The sequence below is a fragment of the Felis catus genome, chromosome A1, assembly GCF_018350175.1.
Source record: "Felis catus isolate Fca126 chromosome A1, F.catus_Fca126_mat1.0, whole genome shotgun sequence".
NCBI lineage: Eukaryota > Metazoa > Chordata > Mammalia > Carnivora > Felidae > Felis > Felis catus.
Genome location: NC_058368.1, coordinates 137,552,923 through 137,567,626, shown reverse-complemented (window position 1 = coordinate 137,567,626; position 14,704 = coordinate 137,552,923). Strand labels below are relative to the sequence as shown.

Sequence of the window (14,704 nt, the reverse complement as noted above, 5' to 3'; positions counted from 1 at the left end):
GAATTCAATTCTAAGATTCCTTACGAATTAAAAGAATTTAAAAAAAAAAAAAGAAGGATAAGTCACCAGGCAATATTGCAAGTCTGGAATTAGAATACTTCCGGACTTCCAAGTGTTTAATTTTAATCACATGACCCCTAGTAAATGGTGCAATTCCTTCCCATTCTTTAGATCCTTGCTCAAGTTAACTCCTTTTTAATGAGACCTACCCTGATCACCCTGTTTAAATGTACACTAACATTGCATTTCCAGTTTTCCTTATTGTTTAACCAACTGAGCCACCCAGGTACCCCTCAGTTTTCCTTATTGTGAACACTATGCCTTTTTTCGAGATAACAAAACATACATACATACTACCTCTCATGCTATTCCTGGCAATTAGCAAGCACTGAATAATACATGTTTACTGAATTAAGAATAATGAATACCCGGAATAAACTCTAAACCTACTTAAGTTGCACCATTTTCTATTCCTTATTTCCCAAAAACGTAAGCCATATTAATACAATTACTCTATTAAAATTTCACATAATACATTAAGTATATGAAGTAGGAAATTTATCCCTTAGCATTCTTACTCCCCACTGTTAACACTGTAGGCACGCATGCACAGATCTTATTCTTTCTTTTTTTTTAATTTTTTTTTAACGTTTATTTTTGAGACAGAGAGAGACAGAGCATGAACCGGGGGAGGTTCAGAGAGAGAGGGAGACACAGAATCTGAAACAGGCTCCAGGCTCTGAGCAGTCAGCACAGAGCCTGACGCGGGGCTTGAACTCATGGACCGCGAGATCATGACCTAAGCCGAAGTCGGATGCTTAACCGACTGAGCCACCCAGGCGCCCCTAATTATTTCTAATGGCTGTAGTAATTCATTTAATCATTGTCTTCTATAGATGTGTGCTCACATGGTTTCCATACAGTGCTGCAGTGAAAATCCTTTGCACCTTATCTTCTTTTTTTCCTCCCATGTGTGCTATTTTTGACAAACTGATTTCTTGAAGTGGAATTAAAGGTTTGACTATTCAGCAGTTTAATCCAACAGCTATTCAACAATGTAACAGAACTGCTTTCTAAGAAGTTCGATTAATTTGTATGCCTACTAACAAGTGGTCACAGCTCTCTTAATACAGTCTTTCCCATTTTTGTTAATCTGATGGGCTAAAACTGCTATCTCATTGTCACCTTAGTATCCACTGCTCTGATTACTATAGACATGAAACATCTTTCATAAGTTACCTATCTCTTGAGTTAACCATCTTTTATTTAAAAGAGCTCTTCAGAGTAAGCCTTTTGGTCTGTCTTATTATATTATGAAAACTTTTCCCTCAGATTAGATACCAATTCTGTTTAAGACTTTGTTTTAACAAAGAATTTATACACATTTATTTATTGTCAAATATCCCTCTCATACCATGGCTTCTGGGTTCTGTATTACACTTAAAAAGGTCTTGACACTTCAAGATCAAAATATGTAAAAACATATACATATTAAAAATATACATATATACACACACACTTGCACACTTTATATTCATCCATGACTTTACCCCATTAAAACTAAAACATTACTCCACATTACCATTGAAAACATTTTTATTCCAAGCTTTATTCTTCCGGAAAACTTGAAAATGACTGTCCAAACACCAATATATACACACTTCCACTGGATTTCTGATCAGGATCGCATTAAATTTCTAAGTTAATTTAGAAACACCTAAGCTTTTTACAACATGACTCTTCATCTGAATAAAGTATACCTTTATAACTATATTCAACTCATTAGAAATAGTGTTAGGTTTCTTCCTAATTAGTTTTTATTATGTGTTCAATGTGATTACAGGAAAGGATAGTTTAACATGTTTTTTAAATTTTATTGCGGTATAATTGACATGAGTTTCAGGTGGACTACATAAAGGTTCAATATTTTATATACTGCAAAATAATCACAACTACTTTTTCTCGTGATGAGGATTGAGATTTACTCTTTTAGCACCTCTGAAATATGCAATATGGTTTTACTAACCTTAGTCATGATGCTCTATCTTCCATCCTCATGACTTATTACTGGAAGTTTATACTTTTGAATCCTTTCACCCACTTTGTCTACCTCCCTCCAAACCCTATATCTGGAAACAGTATGTTCTCTGTTGCCTCTGAGCTTGGCATTTTGTTTTTTAGATTCCACATAGAAGTGGAATTATACGGTATTTCTCTTTCACTGTCTTAGTTCACTTAGCATAATGGAATTGCTGCCTCCTCTTCTATTTTTTTTTTTTTTTTTGAAAAGTTTGAGAAAGATTGGTAATAATTCTTCGCTGAAAATTGGGCAGAATTCACCAGTGAGACAGTGTAGTCCTGGACTTCTGTTCCTGGAAGGTTTTTGATTACTGATACAGTCTCTTTACTAGTAACTGGTCTATTGAGATTTTCTACTTTATCAGGATTCAGTCTTAGAAGGCTGTCTGTTTCTAAAAATTTATTTCTTCTAGGCTGTTCAATCTGTTGGCATAAAATCGTTCGTGGTGGTTTCTCATGACCCTTTGTATTTGCATAGTATCAGTTGTAAGGTCTCCTCTCTTATTTCTGACTTTATTTGCACCCTCTCTGCTGTTTTCTTGGTGAATCTGATTAAAAGTTTATCAATTTTATTTATCTTTTCAAAGAACCAGCTTAGTTTTTTCTATTGTATTTTTAATTTGTATTTGATTTCTGCTCTTGGTTACTTCGTCCATTCCACTAACTGTGGCTTTATTCTTCATTTTCTTAGTTCTCCGAGGTGTAAAGGAAGTTTGAGATTTTTGTTTGCTGGGTAGGCATTTACTGACAGGAACATCCTTCTTAGCACTGTTTCTGCTACATCCAGTAATTTTGGCATATGTCCATTTTCATTGGTCTCAAGATAACTTTTCATTTCTCTTTTGATTTATTCATTGACCAAATGGTCGAGTAGCATATTGTTTAATTTCCCAGTCTTCTTCCCATAATTGATTTCTAGTTTCGTATCATTTTGGTCAGAAAAGATGCATAACAGGATTTCTATCTTTTCAAATTTATTAATACTTGTTTTGTGGCCTAACCTATGATCTTCTCTAGAGATGTCCCATGTGCACTTGAAAAGAAGGTATATACCGCTTTGGGATGGAATGTTCTGTATATATCTTTTAAGTCCATCTGGTCTATCATGTCATTTAAGAAAAACGTTTTCTTATTGATGTCTGTCTAGATGACGTAAGTAGGGTATTCCCCTTTTGTATTGTTCTCAATTTCTCCCTTTAAGGTCTCTTAAAAGGTAGATTTAGGTACTCCACTGTTGGGTGCATAAATATTTACAAATATGACATCATCTTGGTGGAGTGACACCTTTATCACTATATAATGCCCTTTTCTCTTAATTCCTCTAATTTTCAAGTCTATTTTGTTTATTAACCTGCCCCAGATTTTTTTTTTTTTTTAATGTTTATTTATTTTTGAGACAATGTGAGAGACAGAGTGCAATCAATGGAGGGGCAGACAGAGGCAGACACAGAATCTGAAGTGGGCTCCAGGCACTGAGCTGTCAGCCCAGAGCCCGACACGGGGCTCGAATGCACAAACCCCAAGATCATGACCTGAGCCGAAGTTGGATGCTTAACCGACTGGGCCACTCAGGCACCCCTAACCTACCCCAGCTTTTGATTTCTATTTGTAAGGAGTACCTTTTCCATCCCTTCATTTTAACTCTGTCCTTTTTAAATTTTTTTTTTAATGTTTTATTTATTTTTGAGAGAGAGGCAGAGCATGAGCAGGGGAGGGGCAGAAAGACGGGGAGACACAGAAACTGAAGCAGGCTCCAGGCTCTGAGCTGTCAGCACAGAGCCCGATACGGGGCTCGAACTCACGAAATGTGAGATCATGACCTGAGCCGAAGTCGGACGCTTAACCGACTGAGCCACCCAGGCGCCCCATTAACTCTGTCCTTCTATATGAAGTGAGTCTCTTATGCACAGCATTATACATGGGTGATACTTTTAACGCACTCATCCATTCTCTTTTGACTGGATAATTTAGTCCATTCATTGTTAATTATTGACAGGTATGTACTTACTGGCATCTTCTTAACTGTTTTCTGGCTGTTTTTGTAGTTCATCTGTTGTTGTTTTTTTTTTTTTTTTTTCCACCTGTGCTCTTCCTTTGTGGTTTGATGACAGTATTTACTGATAGGCTTAAATTCCTTTTCATTTTTTATGTATCTACTATACATTTTTATTTTATAGTTACCATGAGGCTTACATATAACAACCTATATTTATAAGTATTTTAAGTTGAGAACTGAAAATTGAACATATTCTAAAGCTCTACATCATTTTTAGTCTCCCTCCATTGCACATTTTATGTTTTTAATGTTACATTAAAACAATCATTTTAATGTTTATTTTTGAGAGCACGAGCCAGGGGGAAGAGGGAGAGGGAGAGAGAGACAGAGAGAGAGAGAGAATCCAAAGCAGGTTCCAGTCTCCAAGCTGTCAGCACAGAGCCTGACACAGGGCTCGAACCCACAAACCAGAGATCATGACCTGAAGCCAAAGTCAGATGCTCAACCGAGCCACCCAGGTGCCCCTGAGATCACATTTTGTATCTTTTTATCTAGCGTATCCCTTAACTGATTATTGTAGTTAATTTTACTATTCTTGTCTTTTAACCTTCATCCTACCTTTTATGAGTAATTAATCCATTCCACCTTTACCATATGTTTACCTTTACCAGTGAGATTTATACTTTTTTAATTAGTGCCCTTTACAGCTTAAAAAAGTTCCTTTAACATTTCTTGTGAGGCTGGTTTATTTGTAATAAACTTGTTTAGCTTTTGCTTTTCCAGAAAACTCTTTCTCTCTCCTTCAATTCTAAATGAAAACTTTCCAGGGTAGAGTATTCTTGGTTGGAGATTGTTTTCTTTGAGCACTTTGAATGTATCCTGATCTCTCCTTTCTGGCCTACAAGGTTTGTGCCAAAAAAAATCTGATAGCCTCAGCAGATATATAACAAGTGGTTTTTCTCTTGCTACTTTTAAGACCTCTTTACCTTTGACTTTTGATATTTTAATTATGTCTTGCAGAAGTCTCATTAAGATCATCTAATTTGGAACTGTCTGGGCTTCCTGGATCTGGATGTCTGTTTCCTTCCCCAGGTTAGGGAAGTTTTCAGCTATCAGGTCTTCAAGTTGTCTGTGCTTTTCTCTATCCTCTCCTTCTGGAACACCTGATGCAAAAGTTAGTCTGCTTGAGGTTGCCCCTTTAAGTCCCTTGAGCTTTCCTCACTTTTTTCATTCTTTTTGCAGCTCTGATTGGGTGAGTTACACTGTTCTGTCATCAAGTTCACCAATCTCTTCTGATTCATCTAACCTGCTGTTGAACATCACTAGTTTTTCAGTCAGATATTATATTCTTTGGCACTGTAACTTCTATTTGATACTTTCTTATATTTTCTGTTTCTTTGTTAAAGTTCTCACTGGGTTCATCCATTGTTATCCTGAGTTGAATGAGCATCCTTATGACCATTACTTTGAATGTTCTATCAGGTAAATTACTTACCTCCACTTCATTAAGGCTTTTTTGTGAGGTTTTATCTTGTTCCTTGATTAGGAACATATTCTTTTGTTCCTTTATTTTGTTTGACCCTGTTTGCTTCTATGTATTAGATGAAACAGCCACCTCTCCCACTCTTGAAAGAGTGGCCTCATGCACATGACCCTTTATCATTCAACCTTGCCTTAGCTGTTGCTTGTCTTTTGAAACTTTGTGATTACCAAAGAAGCCTATTCTTTAATAGCTCCCAATTGTTGAGGGTGTGCCAAGACCTGTCAGCACCTAGACTGAGACTGACTGGAAGCCAAACCATCAGGCAGCAGCTTTTAAAGAATGCAAATATAACTGGTCTTGCAAGACCACAAGCATGAGCCCTGCTGGCCACCAGACCAGGCAATCTAGAGGTGTCCCGCTAGGCAACAGTTGAAAACATCAGGGCTCCAGACAAGTGTATAAGCTCCCTTCTGGGAGATACCACAAGCTGCAGCAAGGCAGGAGAGCACAAAAAATGACATCGCTCAGCCTATGTTCCCTGGATCATAAAAATGGCACCCTTTTAAAGAAAAGAAAAAATCTGGAGTTAATATATAATATATAAATTATTTTAATATACATATTAAAAATCTGGGGGGGGGGGTGTGCGTGTGTGTGTATGGCACCTGCCAGCTTTGGGCACTAAAGTGCTGCCTACTAGCTCCTCTCTCCCTGGAGAGTATCTCAGTAGGCCTCTGCCTCACTGGCTCACACTTTATGATAAGCCAAATGACTCTCTTTTCTCATATAATGTGGTCACCTTTTGATTGGCTGCTTCTGCATTGGTCCCTAGACTGAGTCTGTGTGAGAATCCTCTAGAAGGTGTTTCTCAGATCACCATAGCCCTTGGGTATCATGGGCATGGGCTCTGGTGCTTTTCAAAGCCAGAAGTTTTGGGGGCTCTTCTCTCAGGTACAGATCTTAAAAGGTGGGATGCCTGATAGGGGTATGAACTTTTCACTTGGGAATTAGCTCCAGGTTTGTGAGTTCCCTTCTGATTGTGGGTCACAGTGCTGGTGGTGGAGTTTGTGGGGAGAATGGGTCTCACCCCTCCTGCATGCTTCCATGTGACCCTCTGCTTGTTTGCTAATGTGATGGAGCTGTTCAGGTGGTTTTCAGGTCTTTTTCAGAGGAAACTGTTCCAGAGTAGCTGTAGCTTTGGTGTGTCCACAGGAGGAGGAGAGTTCCAGATCTTCCTATATTGCCATCTTCTAGCACCTCTCCAAGTCTGATAAGTTTAATTGTCAAAATTTTTCTGCATTAATATTCCTAACTGGATATTTAGAAAGCTACTAATCTTTGCATTAATTTTTAAACTCACCTCTTTATTAAAAACCCCTACAGCAAATAGTTTTTCAGTTCATTCTTAGGTTTCCAGGAATATAACATCACCTGTAAGTAACAGTAATTTGGGTTCCTCCTTCCACTATTACTGCTTTATTCTCTTGTGTAACTGTACTAACACATCCAGAAAAATCTCTTACAGTTAATGAGAATAATAGATGTCTTTGCTACTCCAGACTTTAACTGCTTTGTGTGTTTCATTATTAAGACTGATGTTGCTGGTCTTTTCAGGTTAAGGACATATTCATGTATATTTACTCAGTATTTGAATCAGGAATAGTGAATTTGATCATCAATTTCCTTTGGCTTCAATGAGTTTCCTTGAATTCCTGGAATAAAACTCATGAGGCCATAACACATTACTCATTTAATCTATGAGAATCTATTTATTAATATTTTAATTTATGATTTTTACAAGGATAGAACACTTACCTGATACTTTAATACATCTACATTATAATAAGAAGCAGCTGGATTTTGCTCTGATAGCTTCTTGAGGTAGACAGTAACAGCTTGCATGTTCATCCAAAAATCTTTTGTGTTAGAATCACACTGTGATGGATCACTGTATGCATAAGAAATATTTTTGTTATTTTATTTAACTTAGCTTCATCCTTTGCCTCTGTATTGTTATTTGGTGACCTGGGAAAGACTAGTAGAAATAAACCAAAAGGTGGGATGAGGGAAAACTAAGGGGGATAAAGAATAAAACATAGCAGAAACTTGTTTGAAAAATGAGGTAACAGAAGAGAAGGACTTAACAAATACCATCACCAGCAAAAGCACAGAGCGCAGAAGGCTGTTTAATCATAACTTTTGTATTGTCATCCAACTGAATTATTGCTTCAATGAAGCAGGAAAAATTTAACTTCACCTTCAAAACGAGAGTACACGAACCTGAACACAAGTTGAGCATTTGGAAGAATTTGCTCTAGTCTGCTGATATGTTTCACCCTGAAACACAGCACAGCTGGAGATGGATTGCTAGTGAAGACTTTAATAATTCCACTCGGAAACGATATTGTCATGTCACCAGTGATCTTCACAATACACCTGAAATTAGGGATTTGGAAAATTTTAAGTGGTTTAAATAAGGCGCTTTAATAATTAAACTCCAAACACAAATGTAAGAGTAAAGATCACATCTCTTCACTTGTTCAGAAAAACCACCCCCTGGCTGTCCCTTAAGGAGACTGCTTCCCTGGTAACACCATCCTCAGTTGGAGCTATTTTTCACTGAAACCCCACTAAATACAAGGCCTGAGTGGCAGTGGGAGAGGTCTTCCTAGCTCCTCATTGCCTCTTCCAACTCTATATTCCTACATCCTTCCTAAAAACCTCCCGCCTCCTATCTAACTCAGTATACTACTTGCTACTCCATCCCTTTCAACACTGTTTGATTTTTCTGAAAATGTTAGCTCTTTGCCTGCTGTCAGTCTGTCTCTGTATCATTACTCCTATCACAATCTGTAGTGATTTCAATATCCACACAGATAATGCTCTTGATATTTTGGGCACCTAGTTCTCAGCCCCTTGTCTCCAAACAATCCTGTCTTCCAGCCTACTTCGGTCACACAGCAGCCCCTCCATAATCTTGATTTCAGCCTCCTCATTCCTCTATTGGCCACTTCCTCTTTTCCCAACTTACTCTGTCTAGTACCACATCTCCAACAATTCTCATCAAAGCCTCCACAATCCATTGTTCCTACTACCTTTTCACTTATTCCTTCAAACCCTCCTTTCCTCCTAGGATTTCCTGGTCTATCATGCAATTCTACCTCTTCTCATACCTTCCTTCTTCTCCAGTCTGAAATATTCCTTCCCTCTACTCGCAGCCATCGACTTTAAATTTTACTGAGGAAATAAAATCAGTAAAGAACTTCCTTACAGTCTCACAGGTGAACTCCTACTTGACTCTGTATCCATACCTTTCCTCCTGTTTCAAGAGATCAGTTTGTGCACGTAAGGCCGATCTCACTGCTTCTGCACTGAAGCTCATCTGTTACATACCAGAGACTTCTCTAATGCAACTACCCTGTTTCCTGAAATTTCCTACCCAATTTTTTCCAAAAATATTGGATCTTCCCCATTAGTGTATAGACATGCTGAAATGTGTATCTTTAAAAAACTCACACTAAAATTAATAAAAACTTCCTCTGACTCTATCACTTCTCTATCACTACACCTCTCTGCTTTCACTTAGAGCAAAACATCCTAAATTTTTCTATACTTGCTCCTTCCAAATACAGTTGTATCTGCATCATCTCCTACTCTTGTTTTAGTTTTTATGTTTTATATTTGAGGGAGACAGACAGAGCACGAGCAGGGGAGGGGCAGAGAGAGAGGGACACACAGAATCTGAAGCAGGCTCCAGGCTCGGAACTGTCAGCAGAGTCTGATGAGGGGCTCAAACTCAAGAGCAGGGAGATCATGACCTGAGCAGAAGTCAGATGCTTAACTGACTGAGCCACCCACATGCCCCCTCTTCTCCCACTCTTGAAAGCATGCTTAGAGGGAGTTCATCTCTACCACTTGACAAACTGCTCTTGTGAAGGTCACCAATGACCTCCATAATGTCAAAATTCAATTTTTCTTGACGAATCAGAAGCATCCGATACAGCTTCACACCATCCTTCACAAAAGGGTTTTATTCACCTAGTTTTGGTACACTGCTCTTCTGATTCTCTCCTCACCTCTCGTTGCTTGTAGTTTCAAACTCCTTTACCCAATCATTTTGTCTTTCTGTTTTCTAACCACTGAAGGGAGCCACAATCCTCATCAGACCTCTTCCAAGGCTTTGTGGTTTTAAGTATCGTATACAAGTTAATGACTACTAAGTATTTCATCTCTAGCCTATGACCTAGGCCCTGAAATCCAGTATCATGTATTCAGTTGTCTTTTTTTTTTTTAGAGCAAGAAGGCACAAGTGAGCAAGAGGTAGAGGGAGAGAGAAGTGGGGCCTGAGCTCACCTGAAGCAGGGCTCAAGTCCCCCCAGTATGGGACTTAAACTCATGAACCAGGAGATCATGACGTGAGCCAAAGTCAAATGCTTAATGAGTGAGCCACCCAGGCACCCTGTATTCATTTGTTACCAACCGACTCCCTTAGCAAATCTTGACAACTCTGTTTTCAAAATGAATTCAATATCTCACTATTACTCATGACTTCCTCAGTTAATAACCTTATATAGGCCACCATCATCTCTCACCTGGACTGCTGCAGTTAACCTTCTCTCTCTCTGCTTGTACTCTGGCTCATTCTAGTTTATTCTCCATATGGCAGCCAGAGTATTCCTTCAAAACACTTATAAGTAACTTTCTCTGCTCAAAGACCTTCACTGGTTCCCACCCTGCTCAGAATAAACTCCACACTCTTTACCATGGTCTCTAATTCCCAGCCTGATCTGGCCCCTCAAAGGACTCCTCTTTGACCACTCCCCTCCTTGCTAACTCCAACTTAGTGACATATTTCTCTTTCCTTTGAATATGTCAAGCATGCTTCTACCTCAGTCTTTTACACTCACTGGAATGCTCTTCCCTCAGACATCTGCATGGTTGGCTCCTCAATGTCTTTGAAATATCTGCTTAAACTTAACATCAGAAACGCTTTCTCAGGGCGCCTGTGTGGTTCAGTGGGTTAAGAGCCTGACTTTGGCTCAGGTCACAATTTCTCAGTTCATGAATTCGAGCCCCACATCAGGCTCACTAGTGTCAGTGCAGAGCCTGCTTCGGATCCTCTGTACCCTGTCTCTCTCTGTCCATCCCGTGCTCGTGCTCTCTCAAAAATATTTTTTTTCTAGGGGCACCTGGGTGGCTCAATAAGTTGAGCATCCAACTTCCACGCAGGTCATGATCTCACATTTCCTGAGTTTGAGCCCCGTGTGGGGCTCTGTGCTGACAGCTCAGGACCTGGTTCCTGCTTCAGATTCTGAGACTCCCTCTTTCTCTGCCCCTCCCCCCCTCATACTCTGTCTCTCTCTCAAAAATAAAAAAAAAAACTAACAAAAATTTAAAAATACATTTTTTCAAAAAGAAAGGCTTTCTCTGATCATAAAAAGAAAAAAAAAATTGGTGCCTGGGTGGCTCAGCCCATTAAGCTTGACTCTTGATTTTGGTGCAGGACATGATCTCACAGTTTGTAGGTTCAAGTCCTGTGTCGGGCTCTGCGCTGACAATGTGGAGACTGCTTGGGATTCTCTCTCCCTCTCTCTCTCTGCTCCTCCCCTGCTCATGCACACTCTATCGAAATAAACTGGGGGTGGGGGGGATCCCCACCAAAACACTTTCTTAAAAGAAGGAGGTTAAACCAATTCTACAAGAGTCTCATAAATGAAACATACATTTTAGGTCTCTCCTGCAAACATTACACATTCCCCAAAGATACACATTAAGCCAATATTCAAAGTTCTATCCCACTTCTAGGTCAGCTGCCATCATCCTGATCTTACAGATATATCACACAGCAGATGGCGCACAAAGCTTGGGCAAGAATGTAAATAAACTGGGGAGAAAAGCCATCACCACTGATGATTATAGTGATTTGTTTTGTTTTGTTTGGAAAGACAATTGCTAAATGACTATATGTGATAGCAAAAAAAACCAAAAAAACAAAAACCCAGGTAAATAAATAGAAAACTCTAACCTATAGAGAATCAAAATGTAACTCTGCAAATATATTACCAAGCCCCCTCCCCACCAAACACACACACACACACACACACACACACACACACTTTTTAAAAACTAACTTGGTAGGGTCTGCTCCTTTAAAGTAGGCATTAACAGATTCTGTAAGGGCAACTGCCACAGGTAAGGTGTCCTGATTTCCAAGGCTGACAGGGCTGGGACCTCGTGACACACCTAGAATACATATGCAATTTATTTGTTAAATCCTATAGAAAGAGCTTTATAAAATATCAAGACAGGTAAAGTCACAAGGTTAGCTTGTCACAAATGACTCTATTATTGGTTCCATTGATGGCCCAGGTATAAATCTGGAGGTTAAAAAATAGGGCAGAAAACAAATTGAAACATAATACAGAGGACAAAAAAAAATCACGAAAACATGTTTTACTGACTTTTCTTTTAAATGAAATGACACTAAACGTTTGGGTTAAGGAGTGTCAGAAGGAAAAAGCCCTTCACCTGAAGAACAAAACTACTAAAATATGTTTTCACAACCATTCAGATGCTAAATTGTTTCAAGTTCTACCACTCAAATACTTCAGGGCATTAAGCTGGATTTTTGTGTTTCAGCTATTTCCATCCGTCAGCTATTTCTAACTGAATAACATAATGTTTCGGACACTACTCACTAGAATTCTTTTACCTCTTTGTCTAATGCATACATTATATTCCCATATATTCCCATTATCTTGATAAACAGGACAAATAATGTTAATTTTAAACATTCCTGACACAAAGTTCACTTAGATAACACACCTTTAGAGTTAAATAATATAAAGATCAGTTATTTTAAAGCATAATAAAATGTAAACAAATTTAATCTATGCATGTATTCAGGTTTTTTTAACCTAAGCAAACTTTCTAGTTTATTTCATTATAGAAAAATCCCTCAAAGCAGTTCATTGTCTTTCTTGACAAATGTACTCTTCCCACTCTTCTCATGTGGTAAGGTTACCACAATGGCTACTGACTGGAAAGTGGAGCATTTTATTTAATATACAATAAATGATGCAATTTTATATTTTAAAAAAGGCCAATAGCATAGATTATTCAGATTTTCTCAGAATAAATAATCTAGGTCAACGTAGCTCTGAAATTTGAATGTATGCTTTTCTATAAATATTACACAATGCTCATAGCCACCAGATAGTTCTATTTCAGCTAAGATTACCTATAGTGAAAGGGTGAGTTACTTTTGAAATACCTAAGATACTAAGCCTGACAAAAATCAGTACTAGTTCTCTCTGCCTCACAAGTAAGCCCGAGATTCTACACACAGTGAGAAAAAGCTTTTGTTAGCTGTAAAGGCCAGGAAGATTTTGTGGTATTTAATATTTTGAAGAATTCTGACTTGGAAGGTTCTTCACAGTTAGAAAAATAGCTCAGGGATTAAAAGTACATGGAAACAAGAACTGCTGCGAGGCCAAAGGGAAAAGTAAGTGCTCCCTCTGACTGCAAAAAAACTTACAATTTCATACGAAAATTTAAAACTCAATAAATATAAAAATTTACTCAGAAAATCACAACAGCTACTATTTACTAATTCCAACAAATGTCTAGTACTGAGCTAAGGAGGCATGAAAAAAATGCTGCCTTTTGGAGCCACAAGTAGTTTTGCAAAGCGGGAACATACTTAGTGGGTAAGGGATGGCTGGGAAGATGAGAGGACATGAAAATCTGTCTAGAGAAATGTTTAAGGCCCAGATCATAGCACAGGGGACATTTAATTTTATCTCTGTGGCACTAAAAACTACTAAAAATGTTCAAGAGAAACATGGCTACATTTTTCATTTCGTGAGATCACTCTGAACACAGTGGATCCTAGAATGAAGAGAAAAATGTCTGTTGTCAGGGATTCAAATTTGGATCAGGGGACAGATGATGAAGTGAAAGATAAGGGGCTGACCAAGAGGCAGAAGACTCATGTATATGCATAAGAAAATGTTAAGTGAAAAAAGCAGACTAAGTAGAGATTAACTGAATATATCTATGCTGACACATGTTTGCACAACGGGAAAATTTCACTGTATGTGTGAATTAGTTCAGTGAATTTTTTAAAAAAATATATTGTTCTATATAGGGACTCACTAGAAAATCATAAAAGCATATGTTTTCTAGGGGAAGATGAAAGCTATAATACTCTTTAGTAAAGAAAACTATATTCTCAATTATGAAATTAACCTTTCCCCTTAAACCACCTACGATAAATGGATATTTACACACAGTCATGGGTAACACTAATATCTGCTTCTACTGTGACATTAAAAATCAAAAGAAGCCTACATGTTACTGTTTTCACTTATCCAACTGGGCATATAAAATGAGAATTCTTGAAATAATCCGTATGAATTGTTAAGCCCATTACTGAAATACTGGCAAGAAGAAAAAAGTACTGAATAGGAGGGGGGGAAAAACTCAAAATCCACTTAATATTTTGGCATATGTCCTTGCGTATTTTCTATTCTTGTTTTCAAGATTATATTGCACATACATAGTTCAAAAAAATGTTTGCATATTTCCTGTATCGAGTCCTTAAACTAAGTATAAAAGTCTAAATTTATAATGTATTATTCCAAATACATAATTTCTTAGAAATAAAAAATCACCTGTATTTATAAGGATATTATATGTTCTAATTTTGGTTTAATTGTTCTACATTTAAACAACCGTATGTTCTGAAAATGCAGAGCTTATAAAGTTGAAGAAAGAGGTACCTTCCTGTAATAATCAGTGGATATTTTTGGAGAATTATTTACAGCCAGGAGTAAAAAACACTCCCAACTATTTGATACCTTTTTGCCTCTAACTTCACCTCACTATATGGATGGCTTTCCTAGGAGAGCCTTTGCTCTGGTAAGTTAGGTATTTAAACTAACATAGTCTTTCTGCTGCTTTTCTAACCACTTTTTCTCTGATTCTGACAACTTTAGGGGTAAGATTTATGGACATTTCTTAATGTTGAGAAGGAAAAAAAAGCAAGGAGATGAAGAAAATGCAAAAATACTGTTTTTATAATTGGGGATTTGATATCAATAAATCCTATACAGCAACTGGACATAATTAGTACAAACTGAGAA

At 37.8% G+C, this 14,704-nt stretch overlaps 1 protein-coding gene across 4 annotated transcripts in view; it reads right to left on the bottom strand.

Moving 5' to 3' along the window:
* FCHO2 (FCH and mu domain containing endocytic adaptor 2) overlaps positions 1-14,704 on the bottom strand; it is a 139,782-nt gene that overhangs the window by 7,770 nt on the left and 117,308 nt on the right. For all 4 annotated transcript variants that reach the window (XM_045061947.1, XM_045061949.1, XM_023257315.2 and 1 more), the window contains 3 exons: positions 11,690-11,801; positions 7,839-7,994; positions 7,374-7,506 (listed from right to left, as the gene is read on the bottom strand). In XM_045061947.1, coding sequence (XP_044917882.1) covers positions 7,374-7,506; positions 7,839-7,994; positions 11,690-11,801 — 401 coding nt within the window. The remainder of the gene's footprint in view (positions 1-7,373; positions 7,507-7,838; positions 7,995-11,689; positions 11,802-14,704) is intronic.